Raw genomic sequence first — 26,360 nt, 5'->3', positions numbered from 1 at the left:
AAAAGTGCCAGCCGCACATCTCTACTTCCTAACATATCAGGAAGTAAGAGAATTAGTGATGAGTCAGTAAGTGAGTGAGGTCTTTCGTGTGTGTATGTATATATATATATATATATATTACACACATTTATAGACTATTTAAAGTAAATGGATCTGGACACAAGCCATTTTTATACCACATTCATGCACTTAACTTGAGAGCTCGTTGTTATTCAGTTACAGTACCCTTGATTAAATAACATATTTCAATATACTGCCATACCCAGAATTCAAACCTATAACCTGTTGAATTCTAATCAAATACTCTACTCATTGAGCTATTTGATCCTGCATAAAAACTATGAACACTATATGAAGCTACTGGTACTTAATCAGCATTGCAAATGAGCAGACCTATGTAGTGTGCAGCCACACACTACATAGATATGCTCGGCTGCAATGCTGAAAATTTTTTCACAAAGTAAAAGGTAAGCTTCAAATACTTAGAATTCTTTAGCTTAAAATTATCTACAGACAGGTCAGTGAATAGATTTTCTGACTGCAATGCCACAGGCAATGGGTTTGAATCCTGGGTATGTCAGCATCTTGAAATGTAATAAAGGACAGTGTGACTAAATACCAAAGAAATCTCAAGTTGAGTTGTATAGGTATTAGCGACAGAAGGAGTCAGGGTTGGAGACAGTGGTGGTCATTAGATGCTGGACTTCAAAGAGGGGAAAAACTGCAAGTGAAAGTAATTGAAACAGATAATTGACAAGTTCCGCCTACAATGTCCCCTAGTCTGCAGCGCTATGTAAACTGCCCCCTCCGCACACACCTAGGTACGGCCCTGCGCCCCCAGTGCCTAACCTTAACCCCTCTAGTGCCTAATGCTATTGGGCCCCCAAAGTTCTAGTTACGCCCATGCTGGAAAATGTGAACTGTTTGGGGTCCTAAATACCGATTTTGAGAACTACTGGGCTAGCCTAATTCTAGGATTTTGGGTAGATATGAAAATTGCCAATACTTGGTCTCTTGCGCCCAAACACGTGCCTAATGAAGTAATTGTTATAATAAATAAGAAATAATTCCTATTTAGCAAGTACATTCAATCATTAATTAGCCATCTTTCGATTCTAGAATAATTTGAGCTGCAAAAATTCATAGCACGCAGGTAATAATTGCGCAAAAACAAGTAACACTGCAGAAAACTGACTCATTTCACCATATTATTTTAAACTGTTACATTTAGAGGGATAGAGACATTTTGGGGGAATTGTAACAGATCATTTGTCCCTGGCAGTCGTCCCGGTTTTTCAGAATGATCGATTGAATAGTCTTTCTTTTTTGATCTTCAGTATCCATTTTTATTTTCATAGTCTATCATATTTAATTTAATAGTAGTATTTAAATTGTTCCTGTTGGTGGAAAATTGCCTTCATAGAATAAATAAAAACCACAATGTATGCTATGGCCCATTTTAGTAAAAGAAAAATCTGACACAGTACACAGATTAGTTATATTTGGTTTTATAAGCTTTAGTTGAGTTGTAGCATAAATATTAGAAGAATATTGTAGCACAAAACTATACTCCTATCCACTTGGCTCAGTTACAGATGAGAATATGTCCAAAATGTAAAGTCGCATCCTAACTTTATTATTTGCACCATTATTAAAATACAGAACTTCATTTGAATGTTGATAATGTTCAAAATGAATAATATCTTTAAAAACTAGGTGATTCATCGCGCCCTACGGACGCTCTTCACACCGTCGTAAGGGGCTACGCCCCCTTAACCCTTGCACACCCTTGTGGCGTGCAATATTTTTATTATATTGTGTATTACCTCTAATCATAATTGTGTGAATGGTTAAATATTGCACGGACAAAGAGCGTGCGATGGTTAAGGGGTCGAAGCCCCTTGCAACGGCTCGAACAGCGCACGCAGGGCCTGATGAATCACCTAGTAGGTGCTGTGGTTGGGGGAGTGGCGGGTGTGGGGGAGACGCGGATGGGATTTGGGGGAGGGGCGTTGCGGGGGTGCCGCGTGTGGGGGAGGTTCTGGTGTGATAGTGCCGCGGGTGGGCGTGGTTCTGTAGGTGCCGCGGGTGGGGGAGGAGCGGTTGTGGGAGTGCCGCAGGTGGGGGAGGGGCTGGTGCCACGGGGGCGGGGGCGGCGGGGGGGGGGGGCTGCAGGTGGGGGAGGTGGTCCGGAGCCACCGCGGGTGGTGGAGGGGTGGTGTGGGGGGGGGGGGGCAGTGGATGGGGCCGGAGGTACTGCGAGTGGGGGAGGGGTGGGTAATGCTTCTCCTCCTGGAAACAGCTAAGCTGCTGTCCTCCCTTTGGCAGTGGCTCTCCCGGAGACTCGCACAGCAGCCAAGCAGCCAGTCACTATTGTTAGCGGCGGTGTCCAAATGCGCCGCATTACAGGGAAGAAGATCCACTAAATAAACTTCAGCTCCCAGCAGCCCTAAGGGTGGGAATGCTTTGGCGCTAAGGGCTGCTGGGAGCTGTAGTATTTAGTGTGTCTACTTTCCTGTAATGCGGCGTGTTGGGACACAGGCGCTAACAATAGTGACTGGTTGCTAAAAACTGACTGACTCGCTGAATCAATGTAAAAGGTGAGAGTGCTGTGCAGTGTCAGTGACACTGCACACCCACTGCACTGCAAGCACTGTCATCTTTTACATTGATTGATCGTCCAGACATTACCCTCCGCGATATCACCCACTCTATTCATTACGTTAGCCATCTCGGGGCTTCCAGGTCGGCAACCCAGGTGCTGTGTTCCGGAGTCAGGTCCTCTGGGGATCTGGGCGCGGCTGTGGCGGGCAGGCACTTCTGTGACATCACGCACAGAAATGGCTCCGGGGCTCAGAGAGTATGCGGCACAGGGAGGGCTATGAAAGCCTTCCGCTGCGCCGCTTTCATACACATCTATTCCGGTGGGCGCAGCTGCTTTTGTTCCACCTGCGCCGTGGCTAGGGAGTGGGGATTGTTGATGCAGAGGGGGCAGGCGGACTGGCAGCAGGACATAGGATGCTGCAGTAAAAGGATTTTTCTAACGTCCTAGTGGATGCTGGGGACTCCGAAAGGACCATGGGGAATAGCGGCTCCGCAGGAGACTGGGCACAAAAGTAAAAAGCTTTAGGACTACCTGGTGTGCACTGGCTCCTCCCCCTATGACCCTCCTCCAAGCCTCAGTTAGATTTTTGTGCCCGAACGAGACGGGTGCAGGCTAAGGGGCTCTCCTGAGCTGCTTAGTGTAAAAGTTTAAAGTAGGTTTTTTATTTTCAGTGAGACCTGCTGGCAACAGGCTCACTGCACCGAGGGACTAAGGGGAGAAGAAGCGAACTCACCTGCGTGCAGAGTGGATTGGGCTTCTTAGGCTACTGGACATTAGCTCCAGAGGGACGATCACAGGCCCAGCCATGGATGGGTCCCAGAGCCGCGCCGCCGGCCCCCTTACAGAGCCAGAAGACTGAAGAGGTCCGGAAAATCGGCGGCAGAAGACGTCCTGTCTTCAATAAGGTAGCGCACAGCACCGCAGCTGTGCGCCATTGCTCTCAGCACACTTCACACTCTGGTCACTGAGGGTGCAGGGCGCTGGGGGGGGGCGCCCTGAGACGCAATAAAAACACCTTTTTTGGCAAAAAATACATCACATTTAGCTCCTGGGCTATATGGATGCATTTAACCCCTGCCAATTTTTCCATAAAAAAGCGGGAGAAAGGCCGCCGAGAAGGGGGCGGAGCCTATCTCCTCAGCACACTGGCGCCATTTTTTCCTCACAGCTCCGTTGGAGGAAGGCTCCCTGACTCTCCCCTGCAGTCCTGCACTACAGAAACAGGGTAAAACAAGAGAGGGGGGGCACTAAATTGGCATATAAATATATACAGCAGCTATATTAGGGAAAAACACTTATATAAGGTTATCCCTGTATATATATATAGCGCTCTGGTGTGTGCTGGCAAACTCTCCCTCTGTCTCCCCAAAGGGCTAGTGGGGTCCTGTCCTCTATCAGAGCATTCCCTGTGTGTGTGCTGTGTGTCGGTACGTTGTGTCGACATGTATGAGGAGGAAAATGGTGTGGAGGCGGAGCAATTGCCTGTGTTAGTGATGTCACCCCCTAGGGAGTCGACACCTTACTGGATGGTCTTATGGAAAGAATTACGTGATAGTGTCAGCACTTTACAAAAGACTGTTGACGACATGAGACAGCCGGCAAATCAGTTAATACCTGTACAGGCGTCTCAAACACCGTCAGGGGCTCTTAAGCGCCCGTTACCTCAGGTCGATACAGAGACAGACACGGACACTGACTCCAGTGTCGACGGTGAGGAAACAAACGTATTTTCCAGTAGGGCCACACGTTACATGATCACGGCAATGAAGGAGGTTTTGAACATTTCTGATACTACAAGTACCACAAAAAAGGGTATTATGTGGGGTGTGAAAAAAAAAAAAACTACCCGTAGTTTTTCCCGAATCAGATGAATTAAATGAGGTGTGTGATGAAGCGTGGGTTTCCCCCGATAAAAAACTGCTAATTTCTAAAAAGTTATTGGCATTATACCCTTTCCCGCCAGAGGTTAGGGCGCGTTGGGAAACACCCCCTAGGGTAGATAAGGCGCTCACACGCTTAACAAAACAAGTGGCGTTACCGTCTCCTGATACGGCCGCCCTCAAGGAACCAGCTGATAGGAAGCTGGAAAATATCCTAAAAAGTATATACACACATACTGGTATTATACTGCGACCAGCAATCGCCTCAGCCTGGATGTGCAGTGCTGGGGTGGCTTGGTCGGATTCCCTGACTGAAAATATTGATACCCTGGACAGGGACAATATATTATTGACTATAGAGCATTTAAAGGATGCATTTCTATATATGCGAGATGCACAGAGGGATATTTGCACTCTGGCATCAAGAGTAAGTGCGATGTCCATTTCTGCCAGAAGAGGATTATGGACGCGACAGTGGTCAGGGGATGCGGATTCCAAACGGCATATGGAAGTATTGCCGTATAAAGGGGAGGAGTTATTTGGGGTCGGTCTATCGGACCTGGTGGCCACGGCAACGGCTGGGAAATCCACCTTTTTACCCCAAGTCACCTCGCAGCAGAAAAAGATACCGTCTTTTCAGGCTCAGTCCTTTCGTCCCCATAAGGGCAAGCGGGCAAAAGGCCACTCATATCTGCCCCGGGGCAGAGGAAGGGGAAAAAGACTGCAGCAGACAGCCTCTTCCCACGAACAGAAGCCGTCCCCCGCTTCTGCCAAGTCCTCAGCATGACGCTGGGGCCTTACAAGCGGACTCAGGCACGGTGGGGGCCCGTCTCAAGAATTTCAGCGCGCAGTGGGCTCACTCGCAAGTGGACCCCTGGATCCTGCAGGTAGTATCTCAGGGGTACAAATTGGAATTCGAGACGTCTCCCCCTCGCCGGTTCCTGAAGTCTGCTTTACCAACGTCTCCCCCCGACGGGGAGGCGGTATTGGAAGCCATTCACAAGCTGTATTCCCAGCAGGTGATAATCAAGGTACCCCTCCTACAACAGGGAAAGGGGTATTATTCCACGCTGTTTGTGGTACCGAAGCCGGACGGCTCGGTGAGACCCATTTTAAATCTGAAATCCTTGAACACTTACATAAAAAGGTTCAAGTTCAAGATGGAGTCACTCAGAGCAGTGATAGCGAACCTGGAAGAAGGGGACTATATGGTGTCGCTGGACATCAAGGATGCTTACCTCCATGTCCCAATTTGCCCTTCTCACCAAGGGTACCTCAGGTTTGTGGTACAGAACTGTCACTATCAGTTTCAGACGCTGCCGTTTGGATTGTCCACGGCACCCCGGGTCTTTACCAAGGTAATGGCCGAAATGATGATTCTTCTTCGAAGAAAAGGCGTCTTAATTATCCCTTACTTGGACGATCTCCTGACAAGGGCAAGGTCCAGAGAACAGTTAGAGGTCGGAGTAGCACTATCTCAAGTAGTACTACGACAGCACGGATGGATTCTAAATATTCCAAAATCGCAGCTGATTCCGACGACACGTCTGCTGTTCCTAGGGATGATTCTGGACACAGTACAGAAAAAGGTGTTTCTCCCGGAAGAGAAAGCCAGGGAGTTATCCGACCTAGTCAGGAACCTCCTAAGACCAGGCCAAGTGTCAGTACATCAATGCACAAGGGTCCTGGGAAAGATGGTGGCTTCTTACGAAGCGATTCCATTCGGCAGATTCCACGCAAGAACTTTTCAGTGGGATCTGCTGGACAAATGGTCCGGATCGCATCTTCAAATGCATCAGCGGATAACCCTGTCTCCAAGGACAAGGGTGTCTCTCCTGTGGTGGTTACAGAGTGCTCATCTCCTAGAGGGCCGCAGATTCGGCATTCAGGATTGGGTCCTGGTGACCACGGATGCCAGCCTGAGAGGCTGGGGAGCAGTCACACAGGGAAGAAATTTCCAGGGCTTGTGGTCAAGCATGGAAACGTCACTTCACATAAATATCCTGGAACTAAGGGCCATTTACAATGCCCTAAGTCAGGCAAGACCTCTGCTTCAGGGTCAGCCGGTGTTGATCCTGTCGGACAACATCACGGCAGTCGCCCACGTAAACAGACAGGGCGGCACAAGAAGCAGGAGGGCAATGATGGAAGTGGCAAGGATTCTTCGATGGGCGGAAAATCATGTGATAGCACTGTCAGCAGTGTTCATTCCGGGAGTGGACAACTGGGAAGCAGACTTCCTCAGCAGACACGATCTTCACCCGGGGGAGTGGGGACTTCACCCAGAAGTCTTCCACATGATTGTGAACCGTTGGGAAAAACCAAAGGTGGACATGATGGCGTCCCGCCTCAACAAAAAACTGGACAGATATTGCGCCAGGTCAAGGGACCCTCAGGCTATAGCTGTGGATGCTCTGGTAACACCGTGGGTGTACCAGTCAGTGTATGTGTTCCCTCCTCTTCCTCTCATACCAAAAGTACTGAGAATCATAAGAAGGAGAGGAGTAAAGACTATACTCGTGGCTCCGGATTGGCCAAGAAGGACTTGGTACCCGGAAATTCAAGAGATGCTCACGGAAGACCCGTGGCCTCTACCTCTAAGAAAGGACCTGCTCCAGCAGGGACCATGTCTGTTCCAAGACTTACCGCGGCTGCGTTTGACGGCATGGCGGTTGAACGCCGGATCCTGAAGGAAAAAGGCATTCCGGATGAAGTCATCCCTACCCTGATCAAAGCCAGGAAGGATGTAACCGTACAACATTATCACCGTATTTGGCGTAAATATGTTGCGTGGTGCGAGGCCAGGAAGGCCCCTACAGAGGAATTTCAACTGGGTCGATTCCTGCATTTCCTGCAAACAGGACTGTCTATGGGCCTCAAATTAGGGTCCATTAAGGTTCAAATTTCGGCCCTGTCAATATTCTTCCAAAAAGAACTAGCTTCTGTTCCTGAAGTTCAGACGTTTGTCAAGGGAGTACTGCATATACAGCCTCCTTTTGTGCCTCCAGTGGCACCTTGGGATCTCAATGTAGTTTTGGGATTCCTAAAATCACATTGGTTTGAACCACTCACCACTGTGAACTTAAAATATCTCACATGGAAAGTGGTAATGCTGTTAGCCCTGGCTTCAGCCAGGCGTGTATCAGAATTGGCGGCTTTATCCTATAAAAGCCCTTACCTAATTTTTCATACGGACAGGGCAGAATTGAGGACTCGTCCTCAATTTCTCCCTAAGGTGGTTTCAGCATTTCACTTAAACCAGCCTATTGTGGTGCCTGAGGCTACTAGGGACTTGGAGGATTCCAAGTTGCTGGACGTAGTTAGGGCCCTGAAAATATATGTTTCCAGGACGGCTGGAGTCAGAAATTCTGACTCGCTGTTTGTCCTGTATGCACCCAACAAGCTGGGTGCTCCTGCTTCTAAGCAGACGATTGCTCGTTGGATTTGTAGTACAATTCAGCTTGCACATTCTGTGGCAGGCCTGCCACAGCCAAAATCTGTAAAAGCCCATTCCACACGGAAAGTGGGCTCATCTTGGGCGGCTGCCCGAGGGGTCTCGGCTTTACAACTTTGCCGAGCAGCTACTTGGTCAGGGGCAAACACGTTTGCTAAATTCTACAAATTTGATACCCTGGCTGAGGAGGACCTGGAGTTCTCTCATTCGGTGCTGCAGAGTCATCCGCACTCTCCCGCCCGTTTGGGAGCTTTGGTATAATCCCCATGGTCCTTTCGGAGTCCCCAGCATCCACTAGGACGTTAGAGAAAATAAGAATTTACTTACCGATAATTCTATTTCTCATAGTCCGTAGTGGATGCTGGGCGCCCATCCCAAGTGCGGATTGTCTGCATTACTTGTACATAGTTATTGTTACAAAAATCGGGTTATTGTTGTTGTGAGCCATCTTTTCAGAGGCTCCTTCTGTTATCATGCTGTTAACTGAGTTCAGATCACAAGTTGTACGGTGTGATTGGTGTGGCTGGTATGAGTCTTTCAAAATCCTTCCTTATTGTGTACGCTCGTCCGGGCACAGTATCCTAACTGAGGCTTGGAGGAGGGTCATAGGGGGAGGAGCCAGTGCACACCAGGTAGTCCTAAAGCTTTTTACTTTTGTGCCCAGTCTCCTGCAGAGCCGCTATTCCCCATGGTCCTTTCGGAGTCCCCAGCATCCACTACGGACTATGAGAAATAGAATTATCGGTAAGTAAATTCTTATTTTTTTTCCCTATCTACAGCGCAGAGACTTGCTGCAGATGCAGTGGTATACCCTCCAACTGTACCTTTTTGGCAGGTGCGGTACCTTTTTTTATGGTCTGTACCGATTTTTGGCTCTCCAAACTTCCATTGAAAGTATAGGAAAAGGGGCGTGACCACGCCACAGTGCCTGTGGCCACACACCCTTTTTGAATTTGTACCAATTTTTATGTGTAAATTGTTGGAGGGTATGTTGCTGCAGATACAGTGGACCTGGAGCTGCAGCTCCATCAGCCCCATTGTTAATCCTGCTCTGGGAACACACAGCAGCCAAAAGGCAGAGTCCCCCATTGGATGTAACCTGTGTGGGAGGGCGTTTCTCGGCCAATCAGCTGTGGGCTGGGTGTGATAGACCTACCACTAACCCAATGAGAGCTAGCCACGCTGAGCGTTAGACACACAGGCACAAAGTTACAGATCTGGGCTATTATATAGGAGATGATTTCTTTCATTGTATTAGAAAATTGTGCGCTTTGTGTGGTTACAGTCTGTGGAGCACATAGTATGAAAATGCCACAGTTCTGAAACTTTTTTTGTTAAAGAAGTACAATGTATCCTTTAAATTTGGTTATTTCCCAAAATAGGAATTGTGGAATTCATAGACACTTTGTGCATCTGTTTAAGGATAGGTACACGCATTGCGATATATTGTTCGTTCACCGATATCGCTAGCAGATCGGCAGTGGTGTTCAGTCGATATGTCTGTGTATGATGTTCACAGACATATGACATCGGTCGTGCAGCTTTGATGATGTCGATATATCTTACAGGTATATATCAGCCGCATCTGCATGTGAGGACAGGCGGTGAAACCATCGTTAAATTGTGTAATCAGCCTAAAATAACCCACTGTACATACAGTGGGTACATATACCCCAATATAGTTTCATGAAATACTGTAAAGCTTATGTGCTATAATACTACAACAAAGTTACAATGAAGGCTTAGCTTCAATGCTCATACAGTAGGTTTTAAGTATTTGCTTTGCAGAAAAAAGTGGGTCAGAATAGTATCCAGATTAATAAGCATTAATTGCCAAATGCTGTATAGATAGTTTTGCTGCTTCATTGAAATCCTGGAAAAGTTGTTATTGGTTACAAATGAATCTGTTGTTATGATAGATAAGTGGTGTAGAGTAGATCAGGGATGTGCTATACTGCCAGGAAAGAGATGGCAGGCAGAAGGCAGCAAATGATTCTCAGATGGCTGACTTCACCCTGCAGCAAACACTACCCCTTGTCTTCATATAATAACAGATGGAGTTGCCTGAAGGAATTGTTATTATTTCATTCAGCACTTATTTATATAGTCCTCTCTTTTCCTACATAAACAGAAATAATCATTTTCTTTCACTGACTTTTATCTGGATCTTCATGTCTGTAAAAGATAATACACATAGGCCAGTGGCGTAACTAGAATTTTTTTTCCCCCAAGCCAAAAAATTCTTCGGCGCGCCCCCCCCCCCTTCATGCTCCATAATTGGGAGCAAGAAAGGGATAAATATGCGCGCGCCAAAAAAGGGGCGTGGTTTTGTTGGAGTGGGCGTGGTTTCGCATAAAGGGGCGTGGCATTGCAGGAAAAGACTACCTTATACCCCAGTTTTACAACCTACACGCCCAGACGTTGGCCACCACAGGAAAGAAAAATAATCCTGATTCATGCCCCTTACATTATATGTCATTTTTCCTCCTTATAGTAATGCCCAGTATACATTATGCCACATACTGCAATGGCCCTTAGACATTATTCCACACACAATAATGCACATGACACAATATGCACACACCATAATGCCCCCATTATGCCACACACCGTAATGCCTGTGACACATTATGACAGGAATCGCAATGCCCGTTATACATTATGCTACACACTACACTGCCCCTGATACATTATAGCACATACAATGTCTGTGACACATTATGACACACACCGCAATGTCCGTGATACATTATGCCACACACTGCAATGCCCGATACATTATAGCACATACAATGCCTGTGACACATTATGCCACACACTGCAATGACCTTGAGACATTATACCACAATGCCCGTGATATAGTATACCATACACCGTAATGCCTGTGACACATACCGCAATGCCCTGCCCGTTATACCCTATGCCACACATCGCAATGCCCGTTATGTATTATGCCACACTGCAATGACCCTGAGACATTATACCACATACCACAATGCCCGTGATATAGTATACCACACACCGTAATGCCTGACACATTATGACACACACCGCAATGTCCGTGATACATTATGCCACACACTGCAATGACCCTGAGACATTATACCACATATCACAATGCCCGCAATATAGTATACCATACACCGTAATGCCTGTGACACATTGACACACACCGCAATGTCCGTGATACATTATGCCACACACCGTAATGCCCATTACACATTAAGTCCTACAGTAAGGCTTCTAATTACTTTTCAATTACCTGCTCGTTGTCAGGGGTTTCATGCACTGGGTGTCATGCTCGTTGCCAGGGGTTTCATGCTCTTGGTTCCATGCACGGTGCCAGGGGTTTTCATGCTCAGGGTGTCATGCTCGTTGCCAGGGGTTTCATGCACTGGGTGTCATGCTCGTTGCCAGGTGTTTCATGCACTGGGTGTCATGCTCGTTGCTAGGAGGTAGTCCTTGTTGCTAGGGCTGTGCTCCCAGTGCCACATATGTCCCCAGTGCCAGATATTCCCCCACGGTGCCAGGTACTTACATGCCCCAGTGCCAAATATAGTCGTCCCCCCCATGTGCCAGGTACACATATACCCCCCCCAGTGCCACATATGCCCCCAGTGCCAGATATTCTCCCCCAGTGCCACATATGCCCCAGTGCCATATATTCCCCCCCAGTGCCAAATATGCCCCCAGTGCCAGATATTCCCCCCCAGTGCCAGATATTCCCCCCGTGCCATATATGCCCCCAGTGCCAGATATTCCCCCCCAGTGCCAGATATTCCCCCCGTGCCAGATATTCCCCCCGTGCCATATATGCCCCCAGTGCCAGATATCCCCCCCAGTGCCATATATGCCCCCAGTGCCATATATGCCCCCAGTGCCAGATATTCCCCCCCCAGTGCCAGATATCCCCCCCCAGTGCCAGATATTCCCCCCAGTGCCAGATATTCCCCCCAGTGCCATATATGCCCCAGTGCCAGATATCCCCCCCAGTGCCAGATATTCCCCCCAGTGCCATATATGCCCCAGTGCCAGATATCCCCCCCCCCAGTGCCATATATGCCCCCAGTGCCAGATATTCCCCCCAGTGCCATATATGCCCCCCGTGCCATATATGCCCCCAGTGCCAGATATCCCCCCCCAGTGCCATATATGCCCCCAGTGCCAGATATTCCCCCCCAGTGCCATATATGCCCCCCCAGTGCCAGATATCCCCCCCAGTGCCAGATATGCCCCCAGTGCCAGATATTCCCCCCAGTGCCAGAAATGCCCCAGTGCCAGATATTCCTCCCTCCCCCCCCCCGTGCCATATATGCCCCCAGTGCCAGATATTTACACCCCCCCCCCCCCCCCCCCCCGCCGTCGCTTTTTGGAGGGACACGGAGGGCACAGCTCGTCTCTCCTGTGTCCCTCCTGCTGCATCATCTCCGGCGGCCGCGGGTCTAATAGGGGGAAGTGCCGGTTCGTGAGCCAATTAGAGCTCACGGACGGCACTTCCCCCTATTAGACCCGCGGCCGCCGGAGATGATGCAGCAGGAGGGACACAGGGAGGCGCGCTGTGTGCCCTCCGTGTCCCTCCAAAAAGCGGCGGAGGGAAGGAGACTGCAGACTGACATGCGGACGCTCGTCCGCATGTCAGTCTGCTGTAAATCAGTGGCGCCCCCACAGCCCCTCGCCCCCAAGCCACCGCGAGGACTGCGGGGGCAGTAGTTACGCCACTGACATAGGCTCGTATTAAATGCTCTGCAGTGTGCTGCAGAAAATGGTACCATAGCATCAGAAATTTTCTTGCACACCCGTAGCAGGTGTAAGGGAAAAGTGGCGACGATAGTGGTCACAAAGTACCGCCATTCTGAAGGAACTTTGCCGACATCACCCACAATTTAAACACCCCCAACAGAGAGATCTTAAGTTATTTATATATATATATATATATATATATATATGTGTGTGTGTATATTTGTGTGTGTGTGTATATATATATATATATATATATATATATATATATATATATATATATATATGAAGTAGGATGTGATTTAAAAACTGCAGTTTGCCATACTTATGTTCCACTGTATATTTTTAATTATTGAGTGTTCTAATATTGTTGAAGGTGGTTGATGAAATGTCAGTCTGCCTCTGGATGTGTGTTTGTTCAGATGTGTCCTCATACACTGTGGCCAGGGCCGGGGTAGGGTGTTCAGTGCCCCCCTGCAAACTATAAATTTACGCCCTCCCTCCGCCACACAAAAGGGTGTGGTATCGCAAGGAAGGGGAGTGGCCGCACAATAGTACCCCCAATTCAAATTACATCACACAGTAGCACAATTTTATTCACATTATACCGCACATAGTGCCCCTGATTCACGTTACACCTCACAGTAGTGCCCCATTTTCACGTTACGACACACAACAGTCACACATAATGCCCACAGTAGTAGTGTAGTTTACACACACAATGCCCACGGTAGTAGTGCCGCTTACAAATGCACAATGCCCACAGTGGTAGTGAAACTTACACATAATGCCCACAGTAGTAGTGTAGCTTACATACACACAATGGGGGTCATTCCGAGTTGATCATAGCTGTTCTAAATTTAGCACAGCTACGATCAGGCATTCAGACATGCGGGGAGACGCCCAGCACAGGGCTAGTCCGCCCCGCATGTCAGTGCCGGCCCCCCCCTGCAGAAATGCAGAAGCATCGCACAGCGGCGATGCTTTTGCATTTGAGGAGTAACTCCCGGCCAGCGCAGCTCCTGCGGCTGGCCAGGAGAACCTCTTCGCTGCCCGGTTCGCAGCGGCTGCGTGTGACGTCACGCAGTCGCCGCGGCCCGCCCACCCAATGATCCTGCTACGCCTGCGTTGGCGGACCGCGCCCCCTAAACGGCTTTATACCGCCGTCCAGCCCCCTCCCGACCAGCGACTGCTTCTGCTTGTCAATCAGGCAGAGGCGATCGCTAGGGAACAACGACCTTCGGCCGTCCAGCATGCGCAGATCCGACCCGATCGCTGCGCTGCAATAAACTGCAGCGAGCGATCGGGTCGGAATGACCCCCAATGCCCACAGTAGTAGTGCCGCTTACACACGCACAATGCCAACAGTAGTAGTACCGCTTACACACACACATAATGCCCACAGTAGTATTGCTACTTACACATGCACAATGCCCACAATTGTAGTGCAGTGCATACACACACACAACACCCACAGTAGTAGTGCCGCTTACACACACATAATGCCCACAATAGTAGTGCCACTTACACACACACAATGCTCACAGTAATAGTGCCGCTTACACACACATAATGCCCACAGTAGTAGTGCGGTGTACACACACGATGCCCACAGTAGTAGTGCCCCTTATGCACATAGGGGCTTATTCAGATTTGATTACAGTTTAAGCTAAAGGGCAAGGCCGCCCAACATGTTTGGCACCACCCCATGATGCAATCGGATTGTGAAAACCTTAAATAGAGTTTGAACCCTGCCTACGCAGCATGGCTGCATATGCGGGGTACTGCTGCCATGTTTCTACTCGCAGGAGACGCAGGCGTCTCATGGCCATTTTCAGGGCCAGCTAATGAGTGGAAACATGGCAGCGGTACCCCTGCGTACGCAGACATGCTGCATAGGCAGGGGTCAAACTGTATTTTAGGTTTTCGCAATGCATCAGGTGGCTCCGAAAATGGCCTGCTGGCCTGCTGTCCTACCCTGTTGCTGTCCCCGGATGCTTGTCGCCTGTCAATCACTACACGATTGCATCCTTACGGGATGCGATCGCATGGTGAAGGGTTGCGCACACGCACTACAGCCGCTGTGTGTGCGCAGACCTTTTGGACGCGGTTGTGCGTGCAAGCGCAATGGCTGCGTCCAGCTCTGAATAAGGCCCATAGTGTAATAGTAGTGCCCCTTACACATATAATACCCACAATAGGAGAATTAAGGAGACAGGAACAGAAAAGTGCAGTGTGGAGCTGACAGTGGAGAAAGGAGAGAAAGATTTGATGCACAGTGAAAACTGGTGGGAAGCAGTGGATCACGAAGGGGTTAAGCAAAGAGCTGGAAAGTGCAGGGATCGGAATATAAAAGAGCAGTTTTCCTCAGTTTACCCTATCCAGGGGGAGCCGTGGGCCACGGAGCGGGCTGCGCTTGCGGAAGGGGCGGAGCTTAGGCTACTAGATGGCTACTCTGAGTCTGCTGTAGTAGGATAACACCTATCTACAGCAACAGCACTGGGGGATCGGCGCTGAGGCGCCTTGACGCTGTTGCTCTGCTGCTGCTGGTCAGTTTGACAGGCGCAGCAGCGGATGCTGTAGCAGAACAGCTGAGAGAGGAGGGCGCCTCTTTGCATTGCGGACCTCACTGAGCACTTTGCGTCGACTCTGACTGTGGCTTCAGTCACGCCAAGCAGTGCCTCCCGGTGCACCAGGTTCTGTGCAACTCAGCGCACCAGCTATCTTTTCCATTCAAAACGTGCACCTCATTTCCACAAGTACTATAACTGGAAGAGACAAAACTACTTTGCTAGATTGTACTTATAAATTTGATGTGCGATATTTGTATATCTGTGTGCGAATGAGCCTGAATCTGTATATGAAGTGCTACAATGCAGTGTCTGTGGCTTTTTCTCACAAGTTCTCTTGTGCTTAATCTGCGACTTTGTATGTGCATAAAACTTAATTCATGTGCAGTTAAAGTTGCAGGCTTAGCGCTTCTGGTGTTTTGCTGCATCTGCAATGGAATATTATGCATAATTTAAAGTAAAACACAGTATGCTACACCTCTCAGTCCCGATGACTGTCTCACACTGTATAGCATTGTGTACGAGGACACATCTGTATAACAACCACTTCTCTTTCAATATTAATCTCTCTGGCAGTGTTCCCTCTTATCATCAGAAGTGAATATCACAATATTGATAGTAGTTTATATCCTCTAACCTCTAAGCGCTCATTATTTCTTTTACCACCAAAGTAAACAATCTTCAACCATTTAATTATTTACACAAGAGTATGACACGTTCTTACCAAGGACATTGGAGTGGAGGATGAAACGTAGTGTTCATTATTAATCTTTTTATGTGATTTCAACTGTACTATTTTTATTTTGTTGTAGGTTGTGGAAATTGTATCCAGTGCAATAGGAGACCTTGTTCAAGGAATATACTATGAAAATACATATTTACCAGAGGTAAGCAATTCTGAATATATATAAAACCACTCTGGATGAATGTTGATTTTGGGAAGTGGATTATTTCAGTAAATTTTCACAAGGGTCTGTTCAGAAATATCTGAGGAGAACATCTTTGGCTTGGAACTTTGTCACTCATAGAGTAAATACTGGTAGAATGTTATCAATGACGTATACATCCGCACTATGAGACTTGTGCTGCACTATGAGACATGTTAGAAAGTTAAAGCATCACATGTTATTTAAGATAATTCAAAGTACTTTCTGACATTCTGATCAGTAAGAGATTGATCAGTCTCTGTTGCAGATCTGGACAACTTGAGCCTGAGTCAAAGGTGCTGCAGGCATGTTACTTGGCGGTCCCTCATTTGGGGCTTTATGCAAATGCCGCTACAAAGTGTACATCTGAGCGTATAAATGTGCAAGGACTGAGATGCCCACTGTTATCATCTGTACACGCTGTAATTACACTCCTTATTACCATGAAAACTTGAGCCATCCCTATGACGGGGGCAGGTACCATCTGAATATGGCCTCCAAAGTGAGCACCTGATTACGCAAACACTTCAGCGAAGCGGCCATGACACTTTCATAATACTCTCATAAGATGGACCTTCTCCATGTGTCTTATTAGCCACGGCCCAGGAATGCCCAGCACTTTGCCAAGGCATTTCTGATACAGTGCATCTCATTCACAACAGCATCTTGGTGCGCACCCTCTGTGTAACGCATACGTAGTAGGAGTATTTAGGGATTTTCGCACACATGCAGTAGCAAAAGATCAGTCGACTCTGTGAAAATCAGCATTGCTTGTGGCTCTGAATCAGGCCCTTGTGTCTATTCAAGCCTTGTGCAGCCACTAAATCTCTGGCATTCTCTTCTTGCTGGCAAGGTATGTTGGGGCATTTAGTATCACAACAATCGTTGTTCATGCCTTCTCTGTTATCCATAGGATAAAATCTAATATTTATATCTGCTCTTTATAAAAATAGCAGTATATGCTGCAGATAGCTTAGTAACTGTGCTTACAATGCTATGTGTGGTGTACTAATTCAAACATAGAAGGTGCCATTTGCTGTTGGTGGGGTATGTCTTTCGTGTAGGAGAAATCGCTTAATTTACTATTTACTTAACTACACTAAGGGCCAGATTCAATTGCTCGTGATGCTTATTCAATTGCAGCCCGTGGTAAAACACACCGTCATGAGGTTCAAACGAAAATATGCAGTTAGTAGAGTTTTATTGCTGCTGCCACAAACATGTAAACCCATAGCTCCAGGGCACTTAACTCGGAATCTATGTTTTAACACGTGTTAGCACCGCGCAAGCAAATGGGTAGCTCTAGATGTTAAAGCCTATACTTAATATAGTTATTAATAAGGTATTATGCTGATTGTGGTAAACAAATACTATTCTTTGCTCACGCTTAGTAAATGCTTGCAAAATTAAATACTGTATATAAAAGAACTAATATACAAGTCACATGTCATTAAGTGAATTATGTTAGTTGACCCCAAAGTGTCTTTACAGTTATAATCTCTATCCCAGTGTTTCTCAAATTATGTCCTCAGCAGTGGTGCAAGTATGTGGGCATGCTCGGGACGGCATACCCTTAAGAATTTGGCAGCGGGTACACTGTACCATCCGCCACACACTTTGCACCCATTACCGCAATTAGGGGGTAATTCAGAGTTGATCGCAGCAGCAAATTTGTTAGCAGTTGGGCAAAACCATGTGCACTGCAGGTGAGACAGATATAACATGTGCAGGGAGAGTTAGATTTGGGTGGGTTATTTTGTTTCTGTGTAGGGTAAATATTGGCTGCTTTATTTTTACACTGTAATTTGGATTTCAGTTTGAACACACCCCACCCAAATCTAAATCTCTCTGCACATGTTATATCTGCCCCCCGGTGCAGTGCACACGGTTTTGCCCAACTGCTAACAAATTTGCTGCTGCGATCAACTCTGAATTACCCCCTTAGTTTTATGTAATGCACCATTGAGCAAGTCCCTGGTGCTCGGCGGTGTGAATGCACCTCCCACTTTGCCAGGGCTGCCGGGAACACGTCGCTGATGGCACATCACACTACTGTCCTGCTGTGAAGAGGAATGTATTGTGTTCTTCTTGCGGCACCTGCCTGGCCTCACTGTCTGCCGGCTCATACAGACAGAAGGCAATGGGGGTGTCTGACAGTGAATGGATGGGGGCTGAGAGATATAGAATGAATGTGCTGAGGCTGTGTGACATATAATGAACGGAGGCTGAGAGACACAGTGAAGGGAAGCCAGGGTGAAAAACTCAGAGAAGGAGGAGGCTGAGAGACAGAAAGTGAGGGTAATGGCAAGAGACGCAGGTGAGAGATGATGGTGTGGTAGATGATGGTGTGACAGAGAGACGTGGGCAGTGGGATGATGGTGTGGCAGACTCAGGCGGGAGATGATGGTGTGGCAGAGAGACGCAGGTGTGTGATGATGGTGTAGCTGAGAGACTCGGGGGAGGAGGTCATGGTGGATTTCCCACTAGGCACATGAGGCATGTGCCTAGGGGTGGCACACTTGTCTGATGAGGCCTGTTGATCTATTTTATATTTTTGTCCTTTCTGACGTTCTTTTTTATATTTATCTTATTTTGCACTGACGGAAGTGGGACATAGGGAAGCAAATTGTGGTCCGGGAGGTGGTAACAGGGTGACATTGAGACTGCTGTGGTGTTTTTCGAGGCATCCAGACTGGCACAGTGACGTGATGGGGGATAATGTGCCTAGAGATGGCTTTACCCCTAAATCTGTTCCTGGAGGAGGTGATACAGGTCACCAGTCTGGTTGAACATCTTTTGTATGGTGATTACCTTGGTTATATTCCTACAACACAGACAGATATTTTCCAGTCGATGTGATCTACTACTTGAATACTTGACACCCCCCATTTCAGTGGCCACACCCCTTGTGGTATGTGCCCACGCCATTTTTCCGCACATTGTACCATTAAGAAATTTTGTCTACTTAAGGCCCATACACACTAGGCGACTTTGGCCTCAAAATCGTTCATTTTGGCCGTTTTTAACTATTTTTTTAGGTCAAAGTCGCCCAGTGTGTATGGCCCAGAGACTGACGACTGGCGATGATGCGCGCTCCTGCTTCATTGCCAGCGAGGTGGGCCGTCGGTTGGTTTTACCAGCATGTTTGCAGATGATGGTTCATTTTCCTGCCATCATGGCTCAGTGTGTACGGCCGCAAGCGATGATGGCTGGATGGCTCTCGCCCGAAGTCCCACCTGCTCCGGCGCTGCAGTCCCGCCTGCTCCCTCCTTCTCAGCCTGCTCCCTCCAGCCCGTGATCGCAAAGAGACGCAGCGGCACGGATAAATAAAGTGAGTCGCTGGCGCTCCTTGAAGTTGTGACCCTGGGTTATATACATTGCTGTATATATTACTGGCTTAACTGGCCACCAATGACTTTTCTTTAAGCCAGTAATATATACATTGCTGGCACAGGCCAGTAATGTATATATTACTGGCACCACTGCCCACTAATGTTAATGTATAATATATACATAATATATAAATTGCAGGCCTCATTTTCTCATACGTCCTAGAGGATGCTGGGGTCCACTTTAGTACGATGGGGTATAGACGGTTCCGCAGGAGCCATGGGCACTTTAAGACTTTTTCAGAGTGTGAACTGGCTCCTCCCTCTATGTCCCTCCTCCAGACCTCAGTTTAGAAAATGTGCCCAGGCAGACTGGTCGCACTTTAGTGGAGCTCTACTGAGTTCTACTAAAAGACTTTATTTAGGTTTTTTATTTTACAGGGAGACTGCTGGCAACAGTCTCCCTGCTTCGTGGGACTTAGGGGGAAGAAGTAGGAACCAACTTCCTAAATAGTTTCATGGCTCTGCTTCTGCTGACAGGACACCATTAGCTCCTGAAGGGTACTGAACACTTGGTGCGGCTATGCGCTCACTCCCACAGCACGCCATCACCCCCATAACAGAGTCAGAAGTCAGAAGACTGGTGAGTAGTATTACCGGAGATCTGCAGAGAGGGACCTCCGGTCATCGTGACGGCTTAAGGTACAGCGCAGCGAGCGGGAACGCTGTGCGAGCATGCTTTTCATGACACAGAGCCCAGCAGGGTGCAGGGCGCGGCGCCCTGGGCAGCATGAAACCTACTCTCACTGGCAAAAGGTAGCATATTATGATGTGGCAAAGTCCTACACACCCGCCAGTATAAATATTAGAATTTAGCTCTGAGGGGAAACGCACCATTATAGGGGGCGGAGCTTCTTCCTCAGGCAGCCAGCACACTGCTCAGCTTCATTTTCTCCCACTTGCTGCTGGGAAAGAAACGCTGATCCTCCTCTCCACTTCTGAATCAAGTATCAGGGTGCAAAAAGGGGGGGGGGGGGAGTGTAATTTGGGTGCTCAGTCATATTATTGGCATTATATAAGCGCTTAAGGTCTCTGTGTACAAAGTACATGACACAGGGATTTTTTCCTTGGCGCTGAGTTGTGAGCTGGCAATTCCTGTTCTGTGTCCTTCTGACAGATTTTACTGTGGGTCTGTCCCCAATAAGCCCGGAGTGTCTGTGGTGTGATTGTGCACGTGTGTGACATGTCTGAGGCAGGGAGCTCTTCCCCTGAGGGAGCCATTTTAGGGACACAGATTTGTAATGTGGTGGCGCTGCTGTCACACCACTAGCCTGAATGGGTGAAAGAATTACGTGATAGTGTGAATCATATCAGTAAGAGATTGGATAAGTCTGAGTCTCATGCAGAAAACTGGAGAAAATCTGTGGAAGATGTGATTTTTAGTAGTTCTGCTTTTTCTTCCACAGGGGACCCCTCTGGTTCACAAAAAAGATCTTTTGCACAAGTAGTACAAACTGATACCGACACGGACTCTGATTCCTGTGTCGACACTAGTGATTACAGGGGAATAGATCCAAAGTTAGCGAAAAACATTCAATACATGATTGTTGCTATAAAGGAGGTGTTAGAAGTTACGGAGCCCCCTCCTTTACCACAGGAGAAGGCTTACTTTAATAAAGAAAAGAAAATTAATGTAACTTTCCCTCCATCTCATGAGCTGAACAGTCTCTTTGAGGGAGTCTGGACTAACCCTGAAAAGAAATTTCAGATTCCAAAAAGAATTCAGGCAGCTTACCCTTTTCCTGCAGAGGACAGGAAAAGGTGGGAATCACCCCCCATTTTAGACAGTGCCTGTCTCGGTTAACATTGACACAATAGATAGAGACGAGATACTCCTAACATTAGGTCATATCAAAGACGCTGCTGCATATATGCTGGAAGCCATGAAAGATATTGGTCTCTTGGGATCAAGAGCCGCTACCATGGCAATTTCAGCACGTAGGGCATTGTGGATTCGCCAATGGAATGCTGACACAGATTCCAAAAGGAATATGGAGGCTCTCCCGTATGAAGGCGAGGCCTTGTTTGGAGATGGGCTGGATGCCTTAGTTTCTGCGGCTACCGCAGGTAAGTCGACATTTTTGCCAAATGCTCCTACGCCGGCGAAAAAGACAAATCACTCTCAGATGCAGTCCTTTCGGCCCAATAAATACAAAAAGGGTAAAGGTTCCCCTTTCTTTGCGGGTAAAGGAAGGGGGAAAGGTAAAAAATCCACAGCCTCTCCTGGATCACAGGAGCAGAAATCAACCTCTGCTTCTGCCAAATCTTCAGCATGACGCTGGGGCTCTCTTGCGGGAGTCCGCTCAAGTGGGGGCACGTCTGAAACTCTTCAGTCAGATTTGGGTTCAATCTGGCCTGGACCCGTGGGTCTCACAAATAGTGTCCCACGTGTACAAGCTGGAGTTTCAAGACGTTCCCCCATGCCGATTTTTCAAATCGGCCTTACCAGTTTCTATCCCAGACAGGGAAGTGGTATCAGCAGCAACACAAACATTGTGTCAGGATCAAGTGATTGTCCTGGTTCCCTTGTCGCAACAAGGAGAAGGGTTTTATTCAAGCCTTTTCGTAGTTCCGAAGCCGGACGGCTCGGTCAGACCGATTCTAAATTTGAAAACAGTGAATCTCTACCTGCAAAGTTTCAAATTCAAGATGGAATCTCTGAGGGCAGTGATTTCCAGTCTGGAGGAAAGGGACTTCATGGTGTCAGTGGACATAAAAGATACCTACTTTCATGTTCCTATCTATCCTCCGCATCAGGCTTATTTGAGATTTGCAGTGCAGGATTGTCATTACCAATTTCAGACGTTGCCGTTCGGACTCTCCACGGCACCGAGGGTCTTCACCAAGGTGATGGCGGAGATAATGGTCCTCCTTCGACAGCAAGGAGTCAATATAATTCCTTACCTGGACGATCTTCTGATAAAAGCGAGGTCCAGGGAAAGGTTGGTGCAGAATATTGCACTCTCCCTGACAGTACTTCAACAACACCGTTGGATCATAAATTTTCCAAAGTCACAGTTGGAACCGACAACAAGATTATCATTTCTGGGGATGATACTGGACACAGAAGTACAGAGGGTATTTCTTCCAGCAGAAAAGGCTCTGGAAATCCAGAGGATGGTCAAACAAATTCTGAAACCAACAAGAGTGTCGATTCATCAATGCATTTGGTTGTTGGGGAAGATGGTAGCGGCCTACGAGGCCATACAGTTTGGCCGATTCCATGCCAGAGTATTCCAGTGGGACCTGTTGGACAAGTGGTCCGGATCCCATCTACACATGCATCAGAGGATAATCCTGTCATCCAAAGCCATAATTTCGCTCCTGTGATGGCTGCACAGTTCTCACCACCTGGAAGAACACAGGTTAGGGATTCAGGACTGGGTCCTAGTAACCACGGATGCAAGTCTCCGAGATTGGGGAGCAGTCACACAGGGGGAAAGCTTCCAAGGAAGATGGTCAAGTCAAGAAGCCTGTCTTCACATAAACGTTCTGGAGTTGAGAGCCATTTACAACGGCCTTCTACAAGCAGTGCATCTTCTTCAAGATCAACCCATACAGGTCCAGTCGTACAATGTAACCGCAGTAGCATACATAAACCGTCAGGGCGGAATTAAAAGCAGAGCGGCAATGGCAGAGGTGACAAAGATTCTCCTCTGGGCAGAAAGACATGCAAGAGCTCTGTCGGCAATCTTCATTCCAGGAGTAGACAACTGGGAAGCAGACTTCCTCAGCAGACACGATCTCCATCCAGGAGAATGGGGCCTCCACCAAGAAGTCTTCGCAGAGGTGACAGGTCTTTGGGAAGTTCCTCAAGTAGACGTGATGGCATCTCGTCTCAACAAGAAGTTTCAGAGATATTGTTCCAGGTCGAGAGACCCTCGAGCAATAGCAGTGGATGCACTGGTGACCCAGTGGGTGTTTCAGTCAGTGTATGTCTTCCCTCCACTTCCACTGATACCAAAAGTTCTCAGAATCATAAGAAGAACAGGGGTTCGAGCGATCCTCATTGTCCCAGACTGGCCAAGGAGGGCTGGGTATCCAGATCTTCAGGAGTTACTCATAGAAGATCCTCTGCCTCTTCCTCTTCGCGAGGACCTGCTGCAGCAGGGGCCGTGCGTGTATCAAGACTTACCGCTGCTACTTTTGCCGGCATGGCTGTTGAGCGCCGGATCCTAGCCCGAAAAGGTATTTCCAAAGAAGTCATTCCCACTCTTATTCAGGCCAGGAAAGGAGTAACTTCTAAACATTACCACCGTATTTGGAGAAAATATTTGCCTTGGTGTGAAACCAAGAAGGCTCCAACGGAAGAGTTTCAGTTAGGACGTTTTTTCCATTTTCTTCAGGCGGGTGTGGATGCGGGCCTACGATTGGGTTCAATCAAGGTCCAGATTACGGCCTTGTCCGTTTTCTTTCAGAAACGATTTGCCTCCCTTCCAGAAGTTCAGACGTTCGTGAAAGGGGTTCGGCACATCCAACCTCCATTTGTGCCTCCTGCGGCACCGTGGGATCTTAACATGGTGTTGCAGTTTCTTCAGTCAGATTGGTTTGTACCTCTCCAGGAGGTGGAGTTGAAGTTTCTCACTTGGAAAGTGGTCATGCTGTTGGCCTTGGCATCCGCAAGGAGGGTGTCTGAGTTAGGTGCCTTGTCTCACAAGAGCCCTTACTTGATATTCCATGAAGATAGAGCTGAGCTAAGAACTCGTCAGCATTTTCTTCCAAAGGTGGTTTCTTCTTTCCATGTAAACCAACCTATTGTGGTGCCAGTGGCTACTGACACCTTCGCTGGTTCGAAGTCTCTGGATGTGGTCAGAGCTTTGAGAATTTATGTCGCAAGAACGGCTCAGAGGCTCTGTTTGTCCTGTATGCTCCCAACAAGATTGGGTGTCCTGCTTCTAAGCAGACGATTGCGTGCTGGATCAGCGGTACGATTCAACACGCTCATTCCATGGCAGGATTGCCGATGCCGAATTCGGTGAATGCCCATTCTACAAGAAAGGTGGGCTCATCCTGGGCGGCTGCCCGGGGGGTCTCGGCATTACAACTTTGCCGAGCAGCTACTTGGTCAGGGACAAACACGTTTGCTAAGTTTTACAAGTTTGACACCTTGGCCGCTGATGACCTAAAGTTTGGTCAATCGGTACTGCAGGGACATCCGCACTCTCCCGCCCGTACTGGAGCTTTGGTATAACCCCATGGTACTAAAGTGGACCCCGGCATCCTCTAGGACGTATGAGAAAACAGGATTTTTATACCTACCGGTAAATCCTTTTCTCCTAGTCCGTAGAGGATGCTGGGCACCCAGCCCAGTGCGTACTTTACCTGCAGTAGTGATTTTGTTATAGTTTTACACAGGTGTTGTGTTTAAATTGTTTTCAGCACGTTGCTGTAATGTTCATGCTGGTTAGCATGTGTTAGGTTGAATGCCATGTTGTGCGGCATGGTTGAAGTGTGAGCTGGTGTGAATCTGACCATTAACATATAAGTAAATCCTTTTCTCGAATTGTCTGTCTCCCTGGCACAGTTCCTATACTGAGGTGTGGAGGAGGGGCATAGAGGGAGGAGCCAGTTCACACTCTGAAAAAGTCTTAAAGTGCCCATGGCTCCTGCGGAACCGTCTATACCCCATGGTACTAGAGTGGACCCCAGCATCCTCTACGGACTAGGAGAAAAGGATTTACCGGTAGGTATAAAAATCCTGTTTATACACATTATGGCAGTAGTATCCCCCTTTTTACACATTATGGCAGCAGTCCCCCTTTTTACACATTATGGCAGCAGTTTCCTGTCAGGAATCTGCATTTGCTTCATGTCACTTACCGGTACTCTTATGTGCTGGGTCTCTGGAGGTCACATCCTCAGCCTGGCAGCATGTTCCATGATTGCCTGCAATGTGCAGAGACTCTCTCTAGTGTGTACCCCGCTTTCCATACAACGTGCAGTGTTCGCAAATACGGGCTATAGCGCGTATTTTACCCGGATCTGAAGGCGGGGACTCACTTTTCAAAAATGTGAGGGTCCCCGGGGACGCGCTCCGCTGCAGCCAACTGCTTGTAAATTGACGGCGACGGCGCTTCTTGCCCGTACAGAGCGGAGGTGGAGCCTTACCACTGGCAGTCTGGCGGTGCCCCCTCCTGGTCACGTGCAGTGGCTTCACACGGGGGCCGGACAGTGAGAGAAGACGGCTCTGCGGCTGCTGTACGCTGTGCTGCGGGCGGGCGGTGACTCGCCAAGACCGTGAACTGCAGCTCCCTCCCAACCCGATATCTGCCTCCCTCTCGGCTGCCTCCAGTGTGCTCTCCCGCGATCTGTGTGAAGGAGAGCAGCGGTGACCGGCCAGGAACCTCACCTCCAGCCCCTGCCGTGCTCTGCCACCATACTGCTGCCGTGAGAAGAGCGGGCTGCACCATTACCATCAGGTGTCCCCAGCATCCCTATGGACGCCCAGCTAGCGGGCCTGTGACAGGGGAGCCAGTTCCCGAGGTGCCCCCCCCCCCCCCAAACGTCTTCTCACTTCTTTTACCTGACGGAAACAGCGGTGACAGCACAGGGCCCTGGTGGTGCGGAAGGTACGTGCTCTACCTGGCGCAATGTGTATAATGGCATGCTCTACCTGGCGCAATGTGTATAACGGCATGCTCTACCTGGCGCAATGTGTATAACGGCGTGCTCTACCTGGCGCAATGTGTATAACGGCGTGCTCTACCTGGCGCAGTGTGTATAACGGCGTGCTCTACCTGGCGCAGTGTGTATAACGGCGTGCTCTACCTGGCGCAGTGTGTATAACGGCGTGCTCTAC

General features: G+C 48.3%; 1 protein-coding gene across 3 annotated transcripts in view; it reads left to right on the top strand.

The window, feature by feature from the left end:
- Positions 1-26,360, top strand: part of PDSS2 (decaprenyl diphosphate synthase subunit 2) — a 574,604-nt gene that overhangs the window by 467,260 nt on the left and 80,984 nt on the right. For all 3 annotated transcript variants that reach the window (XR_010176032.1, XM_063917071.1, XM_063917070.1), the window contains exon 5: positions 16,059-16,133. Coding sequence is in view for 2 of the 3 variants with exons in the window: in XM_063917071.1 (XP_063773141.1) it covers positions 16,059-16,133 (75 nt within the window). In the remaining variant the exon portion in view is untranslated. The remainder of the gene's footprint in view (positions 1-16,058; positions 16,134-26,360) is intronic.

The sequence above is a fragment of the Pseudophryne corroboree genome, chromosome 4 (genome assembly GCF_028390025.1).
Source record: "Pseudophryne corroboree isolate aPseCor3 chromosome 4, aPseCor3.hap2, whole genome shotgun sequence".
Classification (NCBI taxonomy): domain Eukaryota; kingdom Metazoa; phylum Chordata; class Amphibia; order Anura; family Myobatrachidae; genus Pseudophryne; species Pseudophryne corroboree.
Note: the sequence above shows the minus strand (reverse complement) of the source record. Positions and strands in the feature narration are given on the sequence as shown.